Below are 26,280 nucleotides of genomic sequence, written 5' to 3' on the forward strand. Positions count from 1 at the left end.
CCATTGTTTTCCAGAGGCTTCCGCTTCGAGACCCGCCGTAAATCGACATGAATCAACAGGAAGAACACAGTCAAAACGAGTGATACAGTAGTTTACTGTTGCTGTAAATCTGGAAAACAATCGCAACTTTGGACAGCGTTTTTTCCAGGAAATTACTCCTGGGAATCAACTTTGAACGCGGCAAAAGGGAAACCCGGTGGCAGTGGCCGAGAGTTCCACAACGACAACAACAGTAACCTTGAAATATTTTTATTTTCCGGATTTTTATCTATTTAGATTTTCGTGTGTTTTTAGTGAATTTTTTCAATATCAAATGTTTTTATTTTCCGTCTTTTTCGGGGAAAATAACCGAAAAATTGACGAAAATCAGTGAAAAACGCGAAAATAAGTTTGGAAAAAGTTAGGTTACGGTAGTTGTCGCTATGGAATCTTCCGCTGCGGCCATCGGCGTTCCTCTTCCACAGCTCCGATTTTTTTGTATCCGAACAATAATAAACAATCAACAAAATTGGGAAACTCACTTTAAAATAGTTAGGCTCTAAAACCTCCTCTCCTCCCGGCTCCTTATTTCGTTTTTCCATGAATTCATTATGAACCACAAAGTAGATCGAATCCTCATCGCAAGGCCATAAAGAAGGACAGAACCTCCATTCGCTGGCTTGTAAAGTCTGAAAGAATCTTTTTATAAAAGCCATTATTTTATGCCACTTTTCAAAGTACAAACCTCAAACTTTTCTGTGAAAACTTGTATGAGTTCAGTTTGTAAAACAAGCGTTGAATCTAATTTTGGCTCACTAGTCGGTCGGTACAATCTTGATGTTGAGCTGGGTCGTTGAGCAGATAAATATCGAGAAGATCTAAAAACTGATAGCTTAAATTGAAAATTTTGGAAATTTAGGTTACAAACCTAACAATAGTTTTCCATATGAGCATTTCATAGTTTCTAGTTACCCGTTGTTGAGCTAATAAGGCACGAAGGAAGTTGGCAATATGGCGTTTTCTAGCTGCCTGAAAAATCAGATTTTGGTTTGAAATCTGAGTTTCTATCAATAAAAACTTACCTCGATTGCTGTTGAAACTAAAGACCAAACAAAAAGTATCATTTTTTGTTCGAAAAATGGAATCTTCAGTCAATTGGAAATCTGCAATCAAAGTGTCAAACCGAATCAAAATGTTTGAAAAAGGCGACAATTGCCAGAAGACCGGGAGCCAGACGACGTCGTGGAAACTAGAGAAGAGGAGACACAGCGAGGCGAGAAAACGAGAAGGATTGGGAAAAAAAGAAAAAGAGAATAGAGCACAGCTTCTTCTCTTCTTTTTCTTTTTCGCCGACCCAGCTTTTAAGCTATGCGAGGAGGCAAAAAGGAGTGGGGGGGGGGGTGAACTCTTTCTGATGGTTTTTTATTGAACGAGAACAAATTGAATGAGGATAAAAAAGAGAGAATACAACAAAAAAGGATAACAAAGAAAAATGAGGTGGGAAACGAAAAAAAAATGAATCAAAATAACAATAACAACGAAGGGGGAGGATAGGGTACAACTAACGAAGAAAATTAAACAAAAAGATATAGATTTGAAGGCGTTGGAGTTGTGGGGCAGAGGGTGGCCATTTTGGAGTCGGTGCCTTGTGAAAAGAAGAAGTAGAAAGGAGGATTATGCTGGAAAAGGAACCAATTTTTGTTTGTTTTAGGAAAGGGGATGCAGAGAGACAAGCTTTTTAAATTAGTCGACACGCATCGACTTTCGCAGGTGTCTCGCGGGTTCGAATAACGACTGGACACATTTCACAAAGTGGTTGTCGCATAAAAGTCACTATTTCTGTTGAATTATTGGTCTTAACATAACTTACCAAGTGTCTTTAACACTGCCTTTCTTCCCTTTCTCTTCTTTTTCGGATTATCAGTTCCCAGTTCAATTTGGGCGAACATTTTCACTTGTTCACGATCCTCCATTTCCGTAGCCAAAAGTCGAAGAGCAGCGAGATTAGTTCCTGTGATCTCTCTCAACTTCTCCACTCCCTCGGACATTTTTGAATTCATTTGCTCAAAAATTGGAACATATTCGGAAGAAGCGATGATGTGACTGAGATGAACTCTAGAATTTTGAAATTATAACGACGTTATTGTATTTGAATTGATTCGACAAACCTGGTCAAATAAACTGAAACATGGGTGCACAGCTCAGCTTTATATTGTTGTTGAGTGCACGAAGCGATAGCAAGCAGAATATCTGCCACGTAGGATAAAGGAATCAGAAGAAGGGTTCTGTCGAGATCACTGGCTCTGCATTTTGCGATAACATCGACAATGAAATGGTCAAGAGATTTACTATTGTAGGCACCAATAAGAGGATGTGGTTCGTGGTTTGGATCCTCTGCTCGCTGCGCCTTTTCATTTCTCGCAATATCAACTGCCTGGATGATATTTTCAGCAGAAACAACACTGGAACTCGTTTTGCTGCTGGCAACGCCCGCTTCATTGTCAGCATTCTCTCCAGCCACAACGTCATCCTCGTCGATCAGTTTCTTCTCGTACTCTTCTTCTCTTTCCATCTCTTCTCGCTCTTCCACGATTACCATTTCGTCGGTTTTCTCCCAGCAACGAATCGATTTGTCGTGGGATGCAGAGAACTGAAAAACACAGATAAGAAAATTAAATATTGCTTAACGAACCATAACAGATCCGTTGGAGAACTGAGCTAAGCATCGAATATCGGAAGTGTGCCTGTCAAGAGATTGAACAAGAATGAACTTCACGGCATCCCACTGCTTGATTTTCCCATCTTTTCCAGCACTCCAGAACAATTGCTCTTCGCCCGGACAGAATAATACCGATGTGACAGCGTCGTCGTGAGCATGGAATGATTTGTGACAATCTCCAAAGTCCAATCCCCACACTTTTACAGACTTGTCCACAGAACCAGTAACACACAACTTGCTACTTGGAGCCACATCGACACAGGTGACAGGGAGAGAGTGGCCGTAAAGGGAGACGAAGAATTTGAGAGTGTCTACGAAATACACAGAGCATGTATTATTGAGAAGAGCAACAACAAGGAACTTTCCATCTGGTGAGAACGATGCAGCGAGTGCCTCATCCGGAAGTTCCAGAACCTTCTGTTCTCTGATTGATATTCTTTTTCGAGAACCTTCAGTAACCAACACGAACGACCAGAAGCGTACTGTCTTGTCAGCTGATGCTGTCATGAATCCTTCATTGTCTGGTGTATTCTGAATGGTCCAAATGGCTCCGGTGTGTGCTTTTCTCGTCTCGACCAATTCTGCGCTGCTGAGTTCAAAGACGCCGATTTCACCATTCTGAGAAAAAAGATTTTGCTATATTAAGGTACGGTAATGTGAATTTCAAACCTTTCCTCCCGTAAGAATGTAGTTGTCTCCTGGAACAAAGTTAACGGCCACTACATCCTTGACATCGTTATCGGTCAAAGTCAACGATGATCGAAGTGAGTGAGTACTCCACACGATAACTTCGTTTCCGCCTCCCGATGCTAGAAGACTTGACGATGATGACACGCACAAAGAGCGAACGTCTTCACGATGACCAAGTTTGTCCAAATTTCCAACACTGTCGCATTCAACAGCGTTGGAATTCATCTCGATAGTCATCTTCACCCAGTGAACAGTATTATCGGTCAACAAAGCGTACCACTTGTAGATCAGATTTGTTCTTCCGTCTTCACAGATTTAACAACGTCAATCCATTTGATTTTGTGTGGAAGCATCATTTCACCGATTCTAGTCACAAGAATGGTGACGTCCTTTGTAACATCATCCTCACTTACAGCCGAACTTTCCGAACTGAAAAAGGGACTCGATGGGGCAAAGCTATAATTGAAAAAAAAAAAAAACTTACGTTGCCTTTCGTTTAGCACTTTTCAACTTTTTCGTCAAACGTTTCACTGATTCAGCTTCCGAAAACACTCTATAGACATCGGCCACTTTGTCAGCACCAACACAAACCAAGAAACGACCATCATGAGTTGGCACAAGCTGAAGAGCTCTTCCTTTACTCTGACGAATAACTCTTCCGCGTAGTTTTGTAGTGATGTATCTCTGAAAACACAATGGATGATCGCATATCAATGACAAAGCTTCAGTACGTTGGCCATGTTTGCAAGTGCATCTTCTGCATCATCTATCGTTCCTTTTTTAGCAGACGGTTCCTCGTTCTTCACTTCCTGCTCAAAAATTGCTCCATTTTTCCAGTTCAGTTCAAAAACGAGCAGTTCGAGTTCCGAAGTAGCAGCAACAAGAATCGATTCGTCTCGATGCAGGCTCATCGAATAGATCTCGTTTCTGCTGTCCATCACAGTGTAGAAGCACGATTGACTAGCAATGCTCCAGAACTTGATGAGACTGTCTTTCGATCTGAAATAATCGAAAATTGTTTCTTCTAATAAAGCTAAACGTACGTCGAAATGATGAAACGATCGCCTCGAACAAACTTCATCTGGGTGACTGACTCTTTGTGACCGTGCAATCGAAACATTCCTCGCTCGGCGAGAATATCCCACAGAACGATTACACCGTCTTTTCCACCAGTTGCGAATAGCAAGCCATCACTACTGAACTCGATGCAATTCACTGCTTTTTTGTGACCAGAGAACATGATTGGGTCAGCATCTAGAAATTTCAAGATGTTTTGAAATAAATCTAACACGCCAACCTTCGTTTTCTCGATCGAATAGTTTTACAGATCCATCAGCGTATCCAATAGCGAGAATCGGCTTATTTTCGCATTGTCTGACACATGTGATTGGTTTTGTGGATTCGATGATTTCATTAACCTGAAATATAAGGATTTTTCATTCTATTAAGGTCATAAAATACACACCTTTTCTGTCGTTCTCATATTATAGAAATTGAGATATTCGTTAGCTGAAACGGCGACAGTTTGCCCATCAATAGCAACAAGTTGTCCGTTTGTTGAACCAACACATCCACAAGAGCCAGCATGCTCATACTTCAAATAATCCTTGGTCAATCCCATTCTGAGAAACGATAAGTTATTCAAATATCCCGAAAAATGCGAAAAAAATATGGCTCGAACGAAGAAAAAATATATTATAAGACATGTATTATTTTTTTGATTGATAATCTAATGTATATTGTTCCAATTAAACATAAAAATATGAAGATTTGACCGGAAAAATGTGAAAAAAATACTCGAAAAAATGGGAGGGACTAGTTTAGCGATGGGAGAGAAAGTTAGGCCGCGCCGACAATCTTTCGGCAGGCGTTTAAACAAAGAAATCTAACAGTGATCTTGAAACTTTACAAGGTATTAAAAGGTTGGAGATTATGGGTATTCAGCTACAGAAGTTTGAGTTTCGAAAGGAGTAATATTTTAGAAAAAGGAAAAAAAATAGTGTTTGGATGCATGAGAAACCTCTGAAAAATATGTATAGAACTCTGGGAATCCCGGGTAATTCACATAGCACTTTCATTCTGTTTCTTTTCCCTTTTTTTCAACATTCTTATTCATAATTTCATTCTGACACACTCACGAATAGAGCTTCAATATAATTGATTTGGTTGCCATGAAAACACACCTCTCGCTAGACTTCTGACAGAATTGTGTTATTTGTGAAAGTGAGCAAATATGTTGGTGAATTCAAAAGAACACTTCCCCAATCACTGTTAAACCGTCTCACAAATACTTGTTCAACAAAAACCTGTGGTGTGTGAACTACTTTCTCTGATTCTCTTTTTACAAGAAGTTATTCGCTGAAACGACTGTGAATTTCTATTCAACATGATTCGTATTTGTATATGTTTTTGTATCATTGTTTCATCTATTCTTACTATATCCCCTCCAGCAGTCAAACTTATAATCGGTAAGATCCTAGATGATAAGAAAATCTAAAATCAGTGCTGTTTAGACACGGATGGCGTCTATGATGACATTCGTGCTTTATCAATTGCTCTGACAAATCCAAAAGTTGAGGTAATTGCTATCACCACTGTTCATGGAGGAATTTCCGCAAACCAATCAGCTGCAAATATAGCTCGTCTACTGAGAGCACTCGGAAAAGAAGACGTTCCAATTTTCATAGGATCCCAAGATTCTCTTGTTCCTAAAGGTCTTATCGAAGTATGGGAAGATTTGTTCGGCAGTGATGGAATTGGAGGGGTTCCTGCTGCAAATCCCAAAGCACTTCCTTCTGACTTCACTGTGGCGAATAAGAAAAAATCAGCAATTGATGCTATTATTGAACTTACCAATCTTACTAGTGAAATTGTTCTGGTTGGATTAGGTCCTTTGACCAATATTGCATTGGCTCTTCGAAAAGATCCAGAAGTTTCAAAACGGATAAAGAAAGTTGTGCTGATGGGTGGAAATTATTTAGGAGTGGGGAACACTTTGATCAATTCAACAGCCGAATTCAATTTTCTAATGGATCCCGAAGCAGCTCACATTGTTCTTTCTTCGATTCATACAACAATTGTTCCTTGGGATACATGCTTTCTCAAAGGTCCAGAGGTAAAAATATATTACCGGACTTCCTCTCCTTAATCCTACCCAAACCGTCAACTTTGAGCTCAATTATCTCGATTTCTGTCAAAGATATGAAAATTTTGTCAACTTATAAATTATTCATCATAATATCACCAATTTTTCATCAGTTGACGAAATGTTGATATCTTTCCCAGGAATCGAGATAATTGAGCTCTTTGGGTGAACTTAGATTAGAGGAAATACGGTAGAAGACTTTCTCGCAAATGTTTTTTTTTTCTCAGTATAACGAAGAAGTTGATTATGAAGAATCGTTGAATCAGAAAACTTTACTGTCCAATTTCTTAAACAACATCACCATCAGAGGAAGAGAATATAATAAGCTTATTGGACAAATCTATGCGTTTATGGATGATATTGCAATTGCAATTGCCATTGATCCAACTGTAGCTACTAAGTGTCTAAAACTATGTGCATCTGTCGAATTGGAAGCAAAATCATCTACAAGAGGACAGGTGGCTGTGGATTGGTTGAGTACAAAATATGATCCAGTTGATCGTTCCTTCAAATCAATCGGTGATAAAAATGTAAGATTCATTTTTTTTTTATTCGAATGCTTATACCATTCATCGAAGCCCATTTCGGTTCCTTTAGAAGATGTCAAACATTTGACAACTGATAAATTATTTATCATGATATATATCAGTTGACAAATTTTTGATACCTTTAACAGGAACCGAGATAATTGAGCACAAAGTTGACAGTTTGGGTGGCTCTTATGTATTAGAGGAAATATGGTAACTTTGACCTAGTTCATCTCGGTTCCTGTGACAGATTTCAAAAATTTGTCTACTGATAAATTATTTATCATAATATCACTAATATTTTATCAGTTGACATATTTTTAATATCGCTCATAGGAACCGAGATAATTGAGCTCAGAGTTGACGGGTTGGGTGAGCTTCTATTATAGAAAAATTTTTACAGGACGCCAACTGGATATCTCATACATTCGTTACGGAATATGATGTGAAAAAAGTGAACAAGATGCTGATGGAAGCTGTAAATGGCCCAGGAAAAACTAAAAAATTCGATGAGAAAAATTCTTTATTATAATAAGTTAGGTCTAATATTCCATAACGCGTTTTGGTTGTACATGAACCGCAAAAACCACTGGTACTTCGAGTGTTGTGTTCTGAAAATTGAGAGTTTTTGAATGAATAAATAAACTTTTCTCACTTCTAATCCACGTTTTCTGGTTTCAGCCGGAGTTAACCACATTTTGATTGAATGATCTGAATCCATAATGTCTGTATTAAGGAGCTGACCGCCTTGAAATTGAATTTCGAAATTTTTCTGAAATACGTTCAAATTTTTTGTGAATATTGAGGAAACCTCACAGTCTCTCCAGGTTCCATAGTTCCTGTTGGTGGTTGAACTTTGAAAAAGAACCCAAAAGTCGTCTGCCAACCGAACTTCATCTTTTTCAAAACTGGATTCGTCACTTCTAATAACATCGTCTGATCTCGAGTGTCATCCTCGAAGATTATCTTCAAAGTTAAAAAAAGGAATTTTTCTAATTTTCCTGAAATCTACCATTTGTTGGTCACCATTCGTGTACATTGTCATCTTAAAATTGTCAGAAATAGTTTATTTATGGGAAATTATACAATTGAAAAAGTCTATAATTGGCGTGAGATTGGAAGAAGTTAATAAACCGGTTTTGGTCGTTTATCCCTGCGATAATCAAATTGGCTGATTGAGTCGGACATGTGCTCGGCTTGTCGGCTCGTTGTAGTTCTGGATTTGAAAATATTGAAAATCATACATTGTATGTAATTCCTCTAACAGAAGCTTACCCGAACCGTCAACTTTGAGCCAATTTACCTCGATTCCTTTGAAAGATATCAAAAACTTGTTAACTGATAAATTGCTTATCATAATATTAGAAATATTTTGTCAGTTGACAAGTTTTTGATATCTCTCAAAGGAGTCGAGATAAATGAGCTCAAAATTAACAGTTTGGATAGGATTCTATTAGAGAAAATACGGTATACCGTTAACAATCTGATACAATGACTCCCCTAACTCTAAGCTCATATATCTCATTTCCTGTAAAAGACACAAAAAGTTGTAAAATGGCAAAATTTTTACCATAATATCAACAGCATTTTGTCAATTTATTACCTCTTATCTTCCACAGGAACCGAAATAAATTGGGTCAAAGTTGAAAGTTCTAGGACAGTTCTATTACAGATTTTACGGTAAAATCTCTTAATTGAAAAAATCACCTCATGGAATAGTTCGCTCTCGAATCACTCCATTGTGTTGACTGAATTTCGTATTTTTCCGGAAGCCGAACCCCTCTCCCTTTTTTCAAATTCCGCTCATCTCCAGAATCTCGATCTTCCGCAAATCGGAGGAGATTTCCTAGCTCCATGTATCTAAAAATTTTGAGTAGTTGTGGAATTTCTGTGTACAGAACAAACCTGTTCGCATTCCCTATATGAGCATAGTTAGAAGCATGGATTCCGAAGAATAAGAGAATTCCGAGAATGATAAGAACACATCCAACCCAACCAATGACATACCAGGAGAAGGCGGTGGATGTTAGAGCACAGAACTGCTGAACGTCTCCGCCACACATTCTCAAATTCTGAAAAAAACCGAGGCTACAGTTTTATTTTTTCAAACTAAAATACTAACCGAGTTGGCAAAATCAGAAACCAATGGCCAAAAAACATGAAGATCTATACAATCTCCATCTGTGTAGCTCGGGAGATTGTTGCAAAGACGATTGAAAAAATAATAAAATATGCAGAGCCAAGAGACAATTGAAATGATGAATAACCATGCGATAATCTGGAAATCATTCAATAAAAATACATAAAAGCAATCAGTTACCAATAATATATCAAACATCATTGCAATCACACAGGCTGCTTTACCACCACACCGAGAGTTATCATCTGAAATCAAAAAACATAATTCTGATTCAAAAAAAAGTTGGTACCTTTATACATTGTCTCTCTTGTTCCGCCAGTTGCAGTAAATCCAATACATAGGAAAAATAAAGAGAATAGACCCATGAGAACAGCAATGATTATGAAAAATACTTGAACTTTATCTAGCCATGGCCAATCATCTATCCTCAAAGATCTTCTGGTTTGTTCTGCAGTTGCATTGAATGCCCACGACATCATGATGGCAAAAAGAACAACTCCGAGAATACATAACAGGGAGCCAATAAGGGATGCATAAGGTATTCGATGGAAGCAGTCATCTTCTTCAGCCGTCGAATTCAGATGCACGACGGCGGCGTTCTGCGAACGTCTCTCCGCCGCCTGTCTCGTTGATCTTGACACTATCTTGACAGTTTGGAATTAGAACGAATAAAAAAAGGAACAAGTTTTGGAAATTGAATAATTGTAATAAGCTAGTGTAGACGGGGCACCAGCAGGCAACAAGGAAGGTATGTATGAGTGTGTTTGTTTGTATTAGCGATCGAAATTGGAAACGAGCGGAATGGAAAGATAGTGGGAGCCGATGAGATGAAATCGGAGAGACGCAGACAACTCGCCACGGATGGTCAGTTTAGCGAGGGAAATAGAAGAAGGTGACTCATGTTTGCATGAGCTTCGGTTATGAAAAGTCGGAGGAGATGAAAACAAAAAGTTATGAGAAATAGACACGGGGTTGATGTTCCAAAAAAAATTTTTGAGAAGGTGAATTTTCAGGAGTCTGGAAATTCTCAAGCGTCTAGATGTGAGAGAAGTTATATTCTATCATCATTCTATAATCTAGTGGAAGCATGGGTTCCAATGGTCGGCTGAAAGTCCGTCCACGGCCCGTCGTTTCTCCGACGACTAGCAACTAGCAGACATTTGCGACTCTTCAGCTGTCATTTAGCAAGAATTTTTTTAGCATTGCCCTTTTAATTGTGTACAGTGTCTTAACAGTTGGGTCCAGAGACTTCCCTAGGTTTACACAAGTCACAAACTACACCCAATTTGTTTATCTCTGTCTCTTTCACCTCCATTCCCGCAGTTGCACCCTCCTATCTATAACTCTTGTGTAAAAATGCAAAAAACAGACTATCTTATCGAAAAGAAACCGAAAAATATTTCAAACACACCATTTTCTGACAAACGTTCTAGTGAACATGAGGTCGATTTTGATTTTTCTTCTTGTAAGCCTGTTGGAAACCCATGCCATTATTTCCCCTCCGAATGCTCTTCTGGAAATTTCCGCTGAGATTTTTAATAATTGGAGAGATACAAGAAAAAAGTTTATGGATTCTATGAGTAAGTTTTTTTTTTTAATTTTCATGTGATTTACGACCAGAACATTCAGAACACCCAATGGGTCTACCTCATTTCAATTGCTCTCGACCAATCCTTGATTCTGCTACGTCGGTCCACCAGCTTCATCCATCTCAAATTGACGTCATCGCAGCTCTAGGAGATTCAGTCACAGTTGCACAAGCTGCAAAATCTTCTTCCATTTTTGAAATTCTCGAACAATATCCGGGCATCTCTTTTGTTACTGGAGATGATGTTACTCTGAATGAGCAATCCACACTGATCAGTGAATAGGATCGTTTTTCGTGATTCAAAAGATTATTGGTTTTCAGACATGTTCCAAAAATTTTCACCAAGAGTCAAAGGAGGATCTTCTGACCGAATTCGAAAATTCTACGATTTCAATTTTGCGGTTCCCGGATCGTTCAGTTATGAGCTCCCTGATCAAGCAAAGAAGCTTGTTAAAACTTTGAAAAGACGATTAGGGACCGATAATTCTAAAAAATGGAAACTTGTGAACATTTTCATCGGCCATAATGATTTGTGTCAATTCTGTAATAATGAGGTGAGTAGACAAATAGATTTATGAATTAAATGACAAAAAATATATTCAGACACTGCACGGACCAGAGACCTTTGGAAATGCAATTAGATCCACTTTGTTCATCATTCAGTCAGATATTCCAAATGTGTTCGTCAACATCATGCCACCAATAAATGTGCAAATCCATTCTCAAGCTCATCAAGTGAGCCCATTCTGCGAATTATCTCATAAGTAGGTCGACTTTTTCAAAAATTAATCAATTTAAAACTTATAATTCAGAAAAACCTGTCCTTGTATTTTTGAATTGGACAAAAAGGACTATAAAAAAATTAAGGAGAAGTTTGATGAGCAATTGAGAGAAATCACGAACGAATTTAATGAGAAAAATAATGATTCCAACGATTTCGCAGTTGTTATTGCTCCAGCGATGGATTTGAAGTCAATCCCTCTACTGGATAACAAACCAAATGTTGGATTATTGGCTCTTGACTGTTTTCATCTGTCTCCAATTGCCCACGATGTTGCTGCAAAGCAAATTTGGAAAGGACTTTTTGAACCGATCCAATCAAAAACTATTACCAATCAGACATCTGTAGGATTCGATAGATTTGTTTGTCCGCCGACTGAATGCTCGTTCCTTCGAACGAGTAAAAACTCGGTTGATTGTGAACCACCGAAGAATTTTAGGTTCCTCCCAATTCTTCCAGAAAGCTCTACTGTGGGAATGAATATGCCTTCATTCCTGGTCCCTGCATTCTTTCTCATGGGTAAGATTTTTTACAAAATTGAAAAAAAAATCGAAATGAAATTTCAGGAAGTGTTCTAATTCTACTATTTGTTCGTGCTTCTTTCCGTCGCCCGTCATCTGAATTTTCCGATGAACGACAGTATTTACTTCTTCCGATGCGTCGTGCCGACCTCAACGACAACATCTTCTGAATGACTTCTTCTTCTTCTAATGGACTCATGCCACTTAATGAAGTTTCCGAAAGATTTATGAGAATCCAACGTATTCAAATTGTTTCCTACTACTAGTAATTCTTACTCTTCTTCCTTAGTGATGTCACACGTATACGGGTCGTTTCTGTTTTGCAGTCAGTTTCACTTCTATTGTTCTTATTATTCTGTTGGTCTTCTACTGTTCTGTTGTGGTCTGATCACTAGATATCAGTCCCTTTAGAGATGTAGCATCATAATAGCAAAAGAGGAAATAAAGTGTATATATTATATCTATGTACATACATATACCTCTAAAACGATTCAAATCAGACGGAGGAGAATCGAAATTGAGAGGAGGGGGAGATGAAACCCGATTGGGATTACGTAACCGAGTTTCTTTCGGAAATCAATCAAAGTGGACAGAGGTGATAAGGAAAAGGGTAAAAGAGATGGACATGGGAATCAGTGATTTTGATTACGTCAGGGTTCATGAAGAAGCTGTTGAGCGAATTGGAACAGAAATTCTATTAATGACGTCATCCGGGAAGCTCGAAATGAAATAAAAGCTTCGTGCCGTAAGACCTGTAATATAAGGGCCCCTAACTTTTAACTTTAAAATTATATTTTTCCTGGTTACTGTAAAAATGAAAACAATTTGTCAACTGATATATTCGTCATAATACCAAATTTTTGGTCAGTTGACACATTTTTGATATCTCTCATAGAAAGCGAGATAAGTAAGCACAAACTTCACAGTGTAATTGCCCTTTTATTAGAGGTTTTCCGGTATTCAAGTTTTAACTGCATAGGCTAGGCTACACAAGCATCTGCTTAAAACAAAAATTAATCTAAAACGATCATCTTTGATTAGAAACCAAGATTTTTAGATTTTCCGGTTTTGAATCAAAATGGAAAAAAATCATTCGAAGCAAAATGTCATCTACCGTATGCAAGCTAAGCGAAACCCACTGAAACCGTCCACTTTGAGCTCAATTATCTAGACTTCTGTTAAAGATATCAAAATTTCGTCAATTGATAAAATGTTAGTGATATTATGGTAAACAATTTATCAATGGACAAGTTTTGATATCTTTCACAAGATTCGAGATAATTGAGCCCAAAGTAGACGATTTGGATCGTCATATGTATTAGATGAAACGCGGTACTTGGTGATACGCAAATTGGTGGAAAAGGACCCAGTGAATTTTCAGTAAGAATTAATAAAGTCGAAATCTGAAGAGGAATTGAAATTTTAAAAACCTGTAATAGAAAGTCACTCACACTGTCAAGTTTGAGTCTATTTATCTCAAGCCCTGTCAAAGATATAACAAATTAGTCAACTATCAAATTGACACATTCTTGATAGATTTCACAGCAACAGAGATAATATAGCTTAAAGTTGACAGTGTGAGCACCTTCCATCAGGTTTTACGGTATGTCTGGTTGAACAGTGTTCTTGTTCCTGAATACATTACTTTCTGAATTTCCTCTCTGTCCATATCAATCCTTTCTTTGATCTTCCATCATTTTGGTTTCATACCTCATCGATAAAGACAAAGTCATCCACAGTCAGTCCACTCTCTCTATATCCAATTTATCTGCCGGGCGGACAAAAAAAGAACTCGTTTTTTATTTATCTTTTGCTTCTGCTTTTCCTTTTTTCTCCTTTTTTTTGCTACGTCGTCGTCCTTTTTTGAAAGCCTTTCGTTTCCTCTGATGGCGGCCAAAACATCTGTGCCCTCGACGATTGCGCAACGCGGCTTCTCCCCTCTTCCATTTCTTCTGGAGACGGGTTTGACGGTGTCGCGCCACAGCTTCACGTTGCGTCGTTAGGGGTTTCATGAGTCGAGAGAGAGAGGGAGGAAAACGACATGTAATTGTTTGTGATGGGGACACATACACGAAATTGCCAATCAAAAAGGTTAGCGCCTTGAAAGTGAAAGAAAATGTCTCACCGGAATAACCGCTTCATCTCAATTTCAAAGGGTTTCCAAGTACCAGGGACAACACTGCCACGTCATCCTCCTCATCCTTGAGGTTTCAAACAAATTGAAGTCGAAACCACAACTAGTAATTCTTCGAATGATGCATGCCAAGTGTGACCATAAAAGATGTACAACACCTAGTCGTCCTAATTAACAATTGGTTTCTTCCTCTTTCCTCAATCTGCCTTCTTCTTTTCTTCCAAAAAGCCAGCTTCACACCAGTCGCGTGTCGCCTAGATTATACTAGAAATTACACATCTTGCCCACACCGTTACAGTCGACAGAGAGACGACGACCTTTTCCAGTGTTCCTCCCCAACGCCTTCTTCCGACGACGTCTTCATCTCCATCCCTCTTTTTTCTGCTTCTTCTTCGTTTTGCCGCTCCGCGTCTTGGCCACGCCCCCGTTGCCATTCGGCTTTAGTTAGCAGTGCTGGACTGCCCACTAAGATCCGGTCCTCACTAGTCTATACCTTCTTCTTACCTTTCTCTTCTTTTGCCAAAATTATGATCTACCGATTTGTGGCCGCGGTCGCCATTCTGGCGGCGAACGGTGAGTTTCAGCCGGTTGCTCTTTTTTACAGAAAAAGTTCTGTTGGGAAAAAATTTTAAGGTTCAATTTTTAAATACTAACTTCTAGAATTTTTCAAGTTCTCAATGATCTCGATTTCTATAAGAAATTTCTGTCAACTGATAGAATGTTGGTGACATTATGATAAACATGTTATCACTTGACAAACTTTTGATATCTTTCACAGGATTCGAGATAATTGAGCTCAAAGTTGTGTGTACTTCTAACAGTTTGAATACGGTACCTGCTGTGTGACAGCGTCGGGGTTTTCATTAGTTTTGCTTGATCATCATCTTTAAAAACTCGCATTTTGATTTTGTTACTGAATTTATTCTCAAAAGCCATGCTTACGAATTCCTGGAAGAAAAAATCATCTTCGGATCCAACTTCTACACCAGTCCACCTGGAACCTAAAATCTGAAAGCCCGATCCAAACTTCACAGAATGCCTTTTTCAAAATCTATTTTTTCAGCTCATTGTCAGTATTATGAATGGCCACAACAACAGCAGTACAATCAATTTAATCAAGGATATCAGCAGTTTCAACAGCCACAACAATTCCAGCAACCACAGCAATATCAACCACAACCATTCGAGCAGCAATTCCCCACTCAACAACCACAATACCAACAACCACAACAATATCTACCACAACAACCATCACAATATTTCCAACAACCACAACCACAACAGCAGCAGCCTGTGCAACAATATCAGCCACAACAACCCCAACAACCTTATCAACAACAACCACCACCAGCTCCACCACCAATTTATTCTCAAACTGTGATCATTCCACAAGCCCCACCACCACCACCAGAGGCTTATCAAGCACAACAATATGTCCCATCGCAGCAATCGCCAGTGATGGTTCAGCCAGCCGATATTCCAAGATATCATCAGAAGCCATTGGCACCAAAGGTTCCTGATGTTGCTTTTCAACATGCGAATACGGCTAGAAGTGTGCAACAAGTCGATTTTGATAACAAATTGTTCCGAGAGCAACCAAATTCTCTCGCACAGAATCAGGAAAAGGTGAGTGATGCATGCAAATCAAGGTATATCAAATAATTGGTTAAAAGTCGGACCTTTTCAAATAACGTACCGTCCAATAAGATATACAAAAAAACGTATTTTCCAGTTGATTTCCGGCCATTTTGAGTATCTTCTTGAGTTTAGAGCTCGGCTGTCAAGTGTCCGAAAACTGAAAATTTTGGAGGGTGTAAAAAAGGCCTAAATCACAAACTTTGCATCCACATAGTTTTTAGAAAATTCCTTTCATTTCCAATTTCTGAAAGACACACCTTTTTGGCCTGTTTTTGTTCTGAAAATAGGGTGCCTTCAGAAATCGGCAAATAACTGGAAAACTAAAAATTTTTCAAAAAATTCTGCAAATGCAAAGTTTCTAATCTAGGTCTGTTTTACACTCTCCAAACTTTTCGAAGTCATCTAAAGCTTGACATCCGAACTCTAGACTCCTCAAAATGGAAGAAATAATCGAAAACAAACTGAAAAATGTGTTTTTGTATATCTTCTGTAGAAGTTTCAAAAAGAGAAATAAACCCATATAATTCGGAATTATTATTTTTCAAACCTCATTCTTTCATTTTGCACTATTCTGTTCCATTCGTTGCAGATCACTCTGCTCGCCCAACCACCACCACCTCCGGCACCGCCAGCACAGACTCAGGCACCACTCGTACGTAAATTCTCTGCATGTTTCTTTTCCCCCTATTTTTTCCTTTTTTCCATACGAATCACTCACTCCATCCTGTCCTCCGTCGACTCTCATCCCCCTTTTCAGATTCGTGTTCCACCACCACCGGCTCGATTCATCCCCACCCTGAAATCTCTGTACAATGTGGATCCACCGCGTCCAAAGGTTTTCAGATTTCTGTTTAACGAAATATTTAACCTAACTTCTCCAGAACCCATCGTACAGACCAGATGAGATCATCGTGGATGGCCATCGATCGGCATATTTTGAGGATACACAACGTACTAGACCTCAGGTACTTTCCCTAGTTGTCCTTGTTTTTGGTCTTGTGAAAGTGTTGTTTTTATCGTATTGAAAGAAAATTATAAAGCAAATAATATTTAGGCATCAAAGGCTCGTGTGCAGTCAGTAGGAGGAAATGTTCACTCAAGTTCTGCTAACATTCCACGTACATCTCAACCAGCAGCCGTCGTAGCATCACCACAACAACAATCGTTCGTCAGACCAAATGAGGTGAGCATTGTCCAGCTCCGCGTCGCTTCGAAACCAGTCATTTCGAAACCGGTGGTAATACATGCGAATGGATAAGTTTTAGACTACAAAAACAATTTTAGGATTTTCAAATATGCTTTTTCTCATAGAACGCATTCAGAAATCCGAAAAAAAAAACAAAATTGGAAGTTCTCAAAAGAAGAAGAGTTCTCGAACTTTTCGATTTTCAGAATGTGTTCTGTTAGAAAAAACATATTTGAAAGCCCTAAAATCGTTTTTGAAGTCTGAAATTTATCCATTAGCATGAAATATACCCATTCGCATGTCGTCCATTTTCCGGCAATTTTTTAGATTTACTATTAGAACAATTTTATTTTCCGAATTGTTTGCCGGTTTTCAACACAAACGTTCGTCAAAACGCAAAAGTAATAGAGAAAAAAGGACCGAAATTTTGCAAATTACTGTAGTTTTTGTTACGGAAACCGTTTTTTGGAACCAGAATAATAAGGATCTTTTGATTTTTCAGCAGCACCAGCAGCCACGTGTCGTCCGTCCACAACCACAGCAACCATTGACGCGTCCTGCTCCAATCAGACCACAGACTCGTCGTCCAGCTCCTCAGCCACAGCAAGCTACCCGCCCAATTCCACGTCCAGCTGCTCCAAAGAGTCATTTGGCTCCACAACCTGCTCCAGTTGTTGCTGCTTCTAAGCCAAGAGTCAGTCCTTGAATTATGCTTCAATTCTCATTAGAAAAATTTCAGTCAGCCAGTGAGAAGTTTCTGCAATGCTGCAAAGGACGTAAAGTTCATAATTCTTGCGAAAGAATCTGCAGTTTTGATGTTCTCTCAAAGAAGACGTTGACTGGAATGTTCCTTGGAACTGATCCATGCCCACAACACCATGGACTTGATCTGATGCAATGTGCTGCAGACAATGACGATCATACTGAATGTTGTATCGATAGAGAAGTCGATAGAACATCAGCAGGCAAGAAATGCCTCGGATTCTGTAATATGAAGCCAGGAATCACCTTCCAGGTAATCAGCCAACCCTATTATATTGATTTTCAAAAGTAATCTTCAGGCTGATGTTTCTATGCTCCCATGCTGGTCGGTACTCAATGATATCAAGCAATGCTTCAAGGAGAACTTGGAGCGTCAACTAGCTGCTGCAATCTAGGAGTCAAATGTGAAAATGTGCTCTCTCACACAAATGCCAACCCAATTCTAGTCCTTGCCATGTTAAATTATTATTCTTTTTTTTCGATTACCGTCCAGCCTATTTTTTGTTGAACCGGTGTTGTATGTATTATACCTAGCGAAGACAGTACAATATAATGAATTTAGAAGTGTGTAAATGAAGAAAGTTCATGACGATTTTTCGGATCCGAACTGAATAACCGAAATATTTAAAACAATAACAAAACGATGGGGTACTACACTACTGTGAAACAAAAAAAAGAAGGAAAAGCTAATAAAAAGAGAAGAAACAGGATATTTCCAAAATTCAGATTACTCATCAATGCGTTAAGATCAGGTTCGGGAATGACTTATTTAACGTCGTTTGTCGGAAACGTTCAGATAGTCGTTGTCGGCGATGTTCAACATCAAGCCACCAGTTGGAAGGTATGTTTTGTTGCCAGACTCCGAAACAACTCGGGCAATCTTCTGTGCAGCACGAATCTTTCTGAGCTTCAAAAATCCTGGATCGTTCTTCATGGCCTCTCCGAGCAGCTTAGCGGATTCGGCTTCTCCTTCAGCTTGGACAATCTTTTCTTGTTTTTGCTGCTTGGCACGCTCCACGTAGAAAGAAGCTCTTTGGGCCTCTTGAGCAGCGACTTGTTTGGCTTCAACAGCAGCAGAATATTGTGGAGAGAAAGCGAGCTCGGTGAGGGATACGTCGTCCAGAATGATGTTGAAGTCAAGAGCACGCTCAATCAAAGCTTTTCGGACTAACATGGACACCTGAAGAGGAAGAATCGTTTAAGTTCTTTGTATTTGAATTTACCTGTTGGCGCTGAGTAATGAGCTGCGAAGCGTTGAACTTGGCAACGACTCCCTTGAGAACCTCATTACAAATGGATGGAAGAACGCGCTCTTCCCAATTTTGTCCGAGGGTTCTGTAGATGTGGACAAGCTTGTCTGGGTTTGGTCTGGAAAGCACTCGAAGTCCGATGTTGACCATTTGCAAATCTTTGGATCCGGTTGGTGAACGAATCTAAAAACTTTTAGTTGAGAAATATCGTGAATGTTAATTACCTACCTGGTTTGGTCTGGCACGAATATCGTAAACAATCGGGTATTGGAACCATGGAACTCTGAAATGAAGTCCTTCTTTGTACAAATCAGTTGAAAGACCTCCAAGTCTGTTGAACATGATTGCTCGGTGTCCAGCTTCTACTGAAAAAATAAAACTGAAAATTTAGACAGTTGAAAACAACTTGCCGGTGAACATCGATTGTGAGATTCCGTACACCGCAGCTCCGGCAGCAGCTACAAGACCGATTCCGACTCCAGCTCCTCTGGCATTTTGAAGAGCCTTCTTCATTGCTTCTTGCCCTTGTTTCGCCATTTTCTAAAAATTGCGTAACTATTAGAAGTAAAATGATGCAAATGGTACATAAATAGTAACGACTGAGGTTTGAGCAAATGATATATAAATTCGTTAAAAAGACAGATTAATTGTAAGAAAAGAAGCACAACTGAAAGTTTATATCGAAAAGGATTAGTGACCGAATCCGGAATATGGAAAACATGATGCATTTCTTCAGCGGTGTAAAAACAATAGTACTAAATTTTCATCGCATGTCTTGAACTGAAAATTGAAACATATTGTGATAAAAAATCATCTTAACGGTGTCTGGTTTGATTTTAAAGATGTTATTCTAGCCAAAAAAATGGAGAAAAAAGGTAGAAAAAGGGAAGAGAGACAAAAAGAGAAATACGCAGAAATTTAGATCGCTGCGAGACCTGCGAGTGATTCTTGCTTGCGCCTTTAATACGAACAGCGAGACATGCATGGAAAAAGGATACGTAGAGAAAGAAAAGCGAGGTTTTTTAAATTTAATACAAAGCACAAAAAATAAATAAGAAAGATCTCGAGTGACGAAACTAGAATAACTTAATTAGATTTAACTCTAATATTTATTTAAACATGAATATTTATTCAGCAAAAAAATAATTTAAAAACGAATAAAAAACAACCAAGGGGTAATATAATCACCGCAATATCACATTCGGATTCAAGACAAATTCACAGGCATCAGAAAACAATGCAGACAGAACAAGTTGAACAAAAACTAGATAAAAAAGATCCCGTGGAGAATGGATGTTTGAAAGAGAGAAAGTTTAAAAATTAAAGCTCGGTTTTCATCTCGGATTCAGCTCCCGTTTCCGGCTCCTTGGTCTTATCCTTTGTTTCAGTATTTTCTTCCGAGGAAGCTTTCTTTTCGGCTTCAGCAACAATATCGTCAATGTTGATCTTCCCGTCTTTGTTAAGCTCATCAAGTGTTGTAATTTTCTTCATTTTCTTCATGAATCGATCTACTTCACGATTCAAGCTTCTAATCTGTAAAATGAAAGACTTTAAGAGCATGCTGCATATTTGTTGCTTACTTTTGAATCGATATCTTTGCCAGTGAAGTTGAAATCATCAAACTTCTTCTTTGTATCTAAGTGTTTTCGTACACCTTCCACCCAAACCTTCAATTTATCTAGTTTTGTTTTCAAGCCATCGCGATCTTCCTGTAAATATAAGATTTAGTTTTATAAGGATCTGCTGATTATTAACCTTCTTGAACAATGCTTTCTCTTCATCAACGTTATTACCCAAAGTGGTTAGGGATAAAGTTGTTTCCAGAAGAGTATCTAAACTCTTCATTTTCTCGGGTATAGTTTTGTCGTGCTCTTGTCTTTTCTTCACTGTCCTTACGACATTCTTCAGCTCGAGCAAGTTATCCGTGAACTCTTTAGTAGGCGTTTCTTTTGTCACATCATCTTCAAGCCATAGACGAATTCTTTTCACCGATTCTTCCAACTTTGATTTTTCTTCCTCCGTTGTAAAGTCAGTGAATTCACTCTCCTCCAAGTATTGAGAACACTCGAAACTGAACGATTCCAACTCATTTTCGGCAGCAGCTCTTTCATCTGCCAGCCGCTCTTTTTCAGAAAAAGCCACCATTCTTCTTTTTTCCTCATCGACATCGTAACGATTCGGAACGTAGGCCGATGGATACTTGTTGATGATTCGGAGACGAACAATTGGTGGGAGTTCCTTCTTCTTTGGTTTCACGTCTGTCGTGTTTCCTGAAGTTGTGGTCTCATCGGTGCCATTCGCCTTTGGAGATTCTTCTGTAGAGGGAGTAGCAGAAGGTTCTGGTTGTGGCGTAGTCTCCTCAGCCTTTGGTGCTTCTCTTTCTTCAATCTTTTCTTCGTTTGAGCCGGTAGCAGTTGCTTCATCTGTAGTTGGTTCTCCTTCCTCTGTTTTCGAAGAGAATAGTCCAGTGAGTGTGCTGGTTATCGCTGAAACTTAGTAGGATTAACAAACAAAACACATCTGGGATATCTTACATCCTACGATTCCAGACTTAGCTTCAAACATAGCTTCTGCTCGTCGAACTCTCACAATTCCAGAAGCGTCGATCAAGAAGCTGACCTTGACTCCTTTGAATTCGGATTCCTCGCTTGATCTATTTTTCAACGCATCACTCAAACCACTGATTTCTACATCGATCAGATTATCGAGTAGATTTCCAACCTCTTGCAATTGCTTCTTCGTCAGACTCTCCACTGCCCCGTACTTCAAAGCGATCGCGAAGTCATCCGAATATGAAGTTAGCGATATGGTTTTCGGATTGGTTGGATAAACAGAGTTTGCAGCAAAAAGAGTCTTAACTACGTTTTTCTCGCCCACAATCTCCTCCGTTTTCTCGTCCTTGACCTTGCTCACGAAATGAACCTCCACTGGGAAGATTAATTTTTCCTCCACATTGAAAGGCTTGACCTTAAACCCTTTGCTGAGGTGAGCAGCTTGGAAAAGGGAACCCATTGCAACGGCTTCATCAGTGTTCAAGAACTTTCCGATTTCCTTCCTGAAAAAAAAAAGAAAAGTGTTCAGCGGCCTACTATCAAACTCCGGTCATAGGACGGCGGTGTTAGCGAATCCACCAATTTTCTTATCTAGCGTCTCTAACAGTCGAACAGACCATTGCAACATGTTGCGAGTTGTCCGGGTTGGAGAGACGCGGGCGGGAAGCGAACTCGCGCTGTGTTTATGAAACACACACGCGCAGCCGCGGACACTACCGCGGTACAAGAAGAATAGAGGGAGAGGGTGGGTAGATATTGCGGCGCGCGCAGTTGGTGTGCGTACTTACGTTCCAATAGTTTTCTGAACAACTTCTTGTACTTTTGGCACTCTCGTTCCTGCTCCCATCAAAACAAATTGATCAATATCTTCGATTGGAATCTGAGCCATTCGCAGTGCTTGCTCAATTGGTTCCCCAAATCTTGGTGTCATGTCTTCAATGAGGCGATTGAATTCTTCACGGGTCATCTTCAGTTTCGCATCAATGTCTTCATGAGCACTCTCAATTTGAGCAAAATGTTCAGCGTTCGCAGACAAAACTTGTTTTAAACGTTCTGCCTCCTTGGCGAATTTGGCGAACGCTCTTCTGTTGGTGTTGACTTTAGTTTTTGGTTTATAAGTCTTCTCAAACATCTCGATAAGGTGATCTCTCAACCGGTTTGTCATCTCAATACCTCCCAACGTTCTGTCGTATCCCACTCCCAAAACCGTCATCTTCGGCTGCTTCTCATATTTTTCTTTGACCAATTTGAACTCGACAATAGTAGCTGTGGTCTTCGCAGCGCCCATATCGTAAACCATCAGTCTTTGAGGCTTTTCTGTAATATCCTTTCTTCTGAAGATGCCATGACTTAATGCAGCCGCTGTCCCATCATTGATCAGTTGAAGAACATTGAATCCAGCCATTTGAGCGGCTCGTTCCAATGCTAATCTCTCCACTGGGGTGAAGTAGACTGGAACAGTGATGACCACATCCTTGATTTCAGAAACTTGAGCATACTCTTCAGTGAACTTCTTCGCGTTAGCAAGAACCATAGCAGTCAGAGCTTCAACAGAGTAGCTCTCTCCTCTGAAAGAAAAACACTATTAAAATATTTAACAATTGCAGTACTATCTTACCCGAGCTTAAAGTTAACAGAAGACGCGTTTCTAGGCGAGTCATCAATTTCATAGAAGGGATTTCTATTTTTAAAAAGCTCAAATGACGGATGTTGGAAAGACTTGGCAATCAAGTCATTCAAGTTTCCGTGTACAAGATGAGGATAGCGGACTTGCATACCGATGGCAGCATCGGCAAACGTTCTGTGACCATCTTGGATCATCACAACATTTGGAGTTTTTCTCCGCGACTCGGTGTTAAGGGCAATGTCCATAGGAATACCAGGTTTCACGATTCCGATTTTGAGAAACTGAGTCCCAAGATCAATTGTCATTGCAGCCAACTGACCATCTGTTGACATAAACATGCCGAAGAAAAGGAATGGTGCGAGCATGTTGATCCCCCGTAACCGCATAATTCTGAAAATATTTTCAAAAATCAGCTCGATTTTGTCAAAACATAAGAGTTTGGGTATGATAACGATAAAACGTTAGTTAGAAATTTAAAAAAAAAGTGAAACAAGCAATTTTATTCACCTAAATAGATATTTAGATGGTCTGAAAAAACGGGCGACTGCAAGTAGAAGAATCGTTGGCAAGATGACACAAATCGCCACGTAGCAAATCCCCACATTGTGGGTTGAGAAAGTTAATCATATGTTTTTGAATGCGAGATTGAGCAAAGTAACTAGAACAAAATAGTGGTGAAATGAGACAATGAAAATAATTGAAAGAATTGAACATCGGAGTAAATATCTATTTCACAAGTCTAAAGCAAATCATTCGGTGTTTTGACCCTTCTTTTCTTGCTCAACGGCCACAGCACTCAACTTGGTGATCAATTCCCCGCCGAACCTTTGACTGAAAATTTAAATTCTTTTGAGTATGCCACGAGAAAATCCCAGTTTACCGGTATTCCGGGGAGATTTCAGTGAGAAGCGCATGCAGCGTTTCAAAGTACTTGGTATGAATACTCAGCTGCCGGAAATCGCCGTTCATGCAATCGTTTCGGTTCGAAGCCACTCGCCAGCCTTTGACTGAAAAAAAGGAATCATTGCTATGAAGTTCGTATGAACTGAATAAAATATACTTACTGGTCAGTTCAATGCAATGAGTGTGGTTTTCAGCTGTGGTAACATTGATGAAGAGCAACTGCGAAGTGCGAGGAAGCATCTCGCTGACACCGATGAGGTTCACTGCGAATGCATGTTCGCGAACTGCAGCCATTGCGGTCTCTTCGAGACCAGTCTTTTCTGCGTCGGTGTGACAGTTTCTAAAAACTAGGGATGCATGACAGTAATCTGCAAGACACTCACTCGCAGAACGGTGGCTTCTTCACTGTCACAGGTGTGGTTGGCGGAGTCGTTGTCTCGGTCAAGGAATCATTTCCCGTTTGCTGCGTCATAACTTTCTGAATACAATTTTTTTTGACTAAATTCCAGACTGGAATCCAGTCACTGGATACAGAAATATGACGAAAACCGTTGTTAACAGATGAATGAGTTAAATTTGAGTTGACTTGTAGACTTTATGTGACAATGTATTTATACATCTATATATTTCTAACAGAATGTGAGAACGCAATCCCGTTATTTAATCATGGCATAAGAGTAGAGAAGAAATACGTCCATTATTGTCGAGTAACCACATTGTAGAGTTTTTCAAGCTTGTCAAGGTCCGATTTGGTCTGAAAAAATGGGGGCGATATTTTGGAGGGATTGAAAAAAAACTAACTTTTTGAACATTTTCATTGAGTTGATCAATTCTAGTGAACAGGTTTTCAATTTCCAGAATATTCGTTTCGGTCTGTTTCAACTGATCGCTGATTCCTTCAGAATGAGTTTCAGTGAGAATTTGAATAGTTCGGAGTTCTTCAAGTACAACAGTACATTTGTCCAGAACTGTGTTCATCGGAGTAGAGCGATCATTCTGGAAACCGGTAGGTTGTCAATCACATCAGAGTTTTGAAGCTACCATGCCTGCAGCGAGTCCCACGAGATTGTGCAAGTTAGATGTAATCTCTTCGACACCATTCATTGTTTTCTGAAGAACTGAAAATCAATACTCTTACATTAGTATTAAGTAAACTAATGGGACGGTGCATAAGTAAACGTCGGCTTATGGCTTATGCGACGTAGAAGAGTAAAAAGGAACAGAAAAGTGCCACTGGGATAAACATTGATTAGTGAGAGAACGGAAGAACCAATAAAGATTAGATGTTTTTCAAAGTATGTTCAGAAAAATGGGGGCAGACGGAAGAAAAACTACAGAGAACGACCTCAAAATAGGAGAGGCGCCTCGCCTGCAAAAAAAAAGCCGTGGGATACCGAGTAACGGCGCTCCGTTAGACGAGGATTTGCGCGCTGCGTTCAAATATCGCTCGGTGGTTGGATTGATAGATTTTCAGAAAAAAACATGTTTATGATAAGTACTTCATCAAGAATCCTTGCAAGGAGCGTATATTATTGAGAAGTCCTTCAGAATTCATTCGGACGAAACGACACATCAACCCTAAATGGGTGAATCATCAATGACCCAATTGAAAATGATATCATTTGCTTTTCTGTTTTCTCAATGTCACATTTAGGCACATAAATTTCATTAAAAAATATTTTCACTTTTATATAAAATTAATTTTTCAAAAATGAATTGATTGCTCGAAGTTGTACGCTATTGTTGGTTTCAGAAGGATTACTGTAGAATTACAAAGACGAACCATTTTCATTTTAACATTATTCTGGTGAATACCATGTCCGGAATAATTTTTTGAGAAACGGAATCCGGAATCCGGAATAAAATAATTTTCTCGGAACCGGAATCCGGAATCCTGACAAATAAAAATTTCTCGGAATCCGGAATCCGGAATGAAATTAATTTTCCGGAATCCGGAATACGGAATACGGAATCCGGAATGAAAAAAGCCCGGAATCCGGAATACGCAATACGGAGTTCGGAATTTTGAGTTTTCCAAATGGGCAGAAAAGTTCTAAAAACACATATCGTGCTTTATTTTTGCATTTTTAGTAGCGGAAGTTGAAAAAAGTCAGAGAATTCTTGAAAATTAACAATTA

General features: G+C 39.2%; 11 protein-coding genes across 11 annotated transcripts in view; 3 read left to right on the forward strand and 8 right to left on the reverse strand.

Moving 5' to 3' along the window:
• Cbr-bpl-1 overlaps positions 1 to 1,103 on the reverse strand; it is a gene marked incomplete at both ends in the record, with an annotated part of 6,336 nt that extends 5,233 nt beyond the window's left edge. The window contains 4 exons of the mRNA XM_045242500.1: positions 522 to 668; positions 725 to 857; positions 908 to 1,008; positions 1,062 to 1,103. Coding sequence (XP_045092256.1) covers positions 522 to 668; positions 725 to 857; positions 908 to 1,008; positions 1,062 to 1,103 — 423 coding nt within the window. The remainder of the gene's footprint in view (positions 1 to 521; positions 669 to 724; positions 858 to 907; positions 1,009 to 1,061) is intronic.
• A 614-nt stretch (positions 1,104 to 1,717) lies between these two features.
• On the reverse strand, positions 1,718 to 5,009 carry CBG02611 (the record flags this gene model as incomplete). The annotated part of the gene is made up of 11 exons (XM_045242501.1): positions 1,718 to 1,773; positions 1,850 to 2,094; positions 2,148 to 2,629; positions 2,672 to 3,316; positions 3,368 to 3,693; positions 3,750 to 3,817; positions 3,873 to 4,072; positions 4,120 to 4,387; positions 4,432 to 4,642; positions 4,686 to 4,806; positions 4,854 to 5,009. The coding sequence occupies 11 exons, from the start codon at positions 5,007 to 5,009 to the stop codon at positions 1,718 to 1,720; spliced, it is 2,778 nt and encodes a 925-aa protein (XP_045092257.1).
• A 765-nt stretch (positions 5,010 to 5,774) lies between these two features.
• CBG02610 lies at positions 5,775 to 7,592 on the forward strand (the record flags this gene model as incomplete). The annotated part of the gene is made up of 4 exons (XM_045242502.1): positions 5,775 to 5,856; positions 5,902 to 6,503; positions 6,731 to 7,063; positions 7,464 to 7,592. 4 exons carry the CDS (start codon positions 5,775 to 5,777, stop codon positions 7,590 to 7,592), a joined length of 1,146 nt encoding a protein of 381 aa, XP_045092258.1.
• A 10-nt stretch (positions 7,593 to 7,602) lies between these two features.
• CBG02609 lies at positions 7,603 to 8,105 on the reverse strand (the record flags this gene model as incomplete). The annotated part of the gene is made up of 4 exons (XM_002630842.1): positions 7,603 to 7,671; positions 7,716 to 7,832; positions 7,877 to 8,026; positions 8,073 to 8,105. 4 exons carry the CDS (start codon positions 8,103 to 8,105, stop codon positions 7,603 to 7,605), a joined length of 369 nt encoding a protein of 122 aa, XP_002630888.1.
• Positions 8,106 to 8,185: 80 nt separating this feature from the next.
• Positions 8,186 to 9,679, reverse strand: Cbr-nmgp-1 (the record flags this gene model as incomplete). The annotated part of the gene is made up of 6 exons (XM_045242503.1): positions 8,186 to 8,276; positions 8,768 to 8,920; positions 8,966 to 9,132; positions 9,183 to 9,338; positions 9,381 to 9,445; positions 9,490 to 9,679. 6 exons carry the CDS (start codon positions 9,677 to 9,679, stop codon positions 8,186 to 8,188), a joined length of 822 nt encoding a protein of 273 aa, XP_045092259.1.
• Positions 9,680 to 10,638: 959 nt separating this feature from the next.
• CBG02607 lies at positions 10,639 to 12,260 on the forward strand (the record flags this gene model as incomplete). Its single annotated transcript, XM_002630840.1, has 6 exons — positions 10,639 to 10,780; positions 10,830 to 11,063; positions 11,110 to 11,342; positions 11,392 to 11,552; positions 11,601 to 12,088; positions 12,136 to 12,260. 6 exons carry the CDS (start codon positions 10,639 to 10,641, stop codon positions 12,258 to 12,260), a joined length of 1,383 nt encoding a protein of 460 aa, XP_002630886.1.
• Positions 12,261 to 14,751: 2,491 nt separating this feature from the next.
• On the forward strand, positions 14,752 to 18,205 carry CBG02606 (the record flags this gene model as incomplete). Its single annotated transcript, XM_002630839.1, has 9 exons — positions 14,752 to 14,797; positions 15,288 to 15,850; positions 16,452 to 16,514; positions 16,620 to 16,697; positions 16,744 to 16,827; positions 16,917 to 17,045; positions 17,551 to 17,742; positions 17,788 to 18,063; positions 18,110 to 18,205. The coding sequence occupies 9 exons, from the start codon at positions 14,752 to 14,754 to the stop codon at positions 18,203 to 18,205; spliced, it is 1,527 nt and encodes a 508-aa protein (XP_002630885.1).
• Positions 18,206 to 18,579: 374 nt separating this feature from the next.
• Cbr-phb-2 lies at positions 18,580 to 19,597 on the reverse strand (the record flags this gene model as incomplete). The annotated part of the gene is made up of 4 exons (XM_002630838.1): positions 18,580 to 18,990; positions 19,034 to 19,243; positions 19,289 to 19,425; positions 19,471 to 19,597. 4 exons carry the CDS (start codon positions 19,595 to 19,597, stop codon positions 18,580 to 18,582), a joined length of 885 nt encoding a protein of 294 aa, XP_002630884.1.
• A 783-nt stretch (positions 19,598 to 20,380) lies between these two features.
• On the reverse strand, positions 20,381 to 23,625 carry CBG02604 (the record flags this gene model as incomplete). Its single annotated transcript, XM_002630837.2, has 6 exons — positions 20,381 to 20,593; positions 20,641 to 20,769; positions 20,816 to 21,546; positions 21,595 to 22,115; positions 22,401 to 23,180; positions 23,231 to 23,625. 6 exons carry the CDS (start codon positions 23,623 to 23,625, stop codon positions 20,381 to 20,383), a joined length of 2,769 nt encoding a protein of 922 aa, XP_002630883.2.
• A 363-nt stretch (positions 23,626 to 23,988) lies between these two features.
• CBG02603 lies at positions 23,989 to 24,614 on the reverse strand (the record flags this gene model as incomplete). Its single annotated transcript, XM_002630836.2, has 4 exons — positions 23,989 to 24,070; positions 24,120 to 24,246; positions 24,304 to 24,482; positions 24,526 to 24,614. 4 exons carry the CDS (start codon positions 24,612 to 24,614, stop codon positions 23,989 to 23,991), a joined length of 477 nt encoding a protein of 158 aa, XP_002630882.2.
• Positions 24,615 to 24,839: 225 nt separating this feature from the next.
• On the reverse strand, positions 24,840 to 25,246 carry CBG02602 (the record flags this gene model as incomplete). Its single annotated transcript, XM_002630835.1, has 3 exons — positions 24,840 to 24,896; positions 24,944 to 25,138; positions 25,184 to 25,246. The coding sequence occupies 3 exons, from the start codon at positions 25,244 to 25,246 to the stop codon at positions 24,840 to 24,842; spliced, it is 315 nt and encodes a 104-aa protein (XP_002630881.1).
• Positions 25,247 to 26,280: the final 1,034 nt, after the last annotated feature.

Source organism: Caenorhabditis briggsae, assembly GCF_000004555.2.
Source record: "Caenorhabditis briggsae complete genome, chrII, whole genome shotgun sequence".
NCBI classification, from domain to species: domain Eukaryota; kingdom Metazoa; phylum Nematoda; class Chromadorea; order Rhabditida; family Rhabditidae; genus Caenorhabditis; species Caenorhabditis briggsae.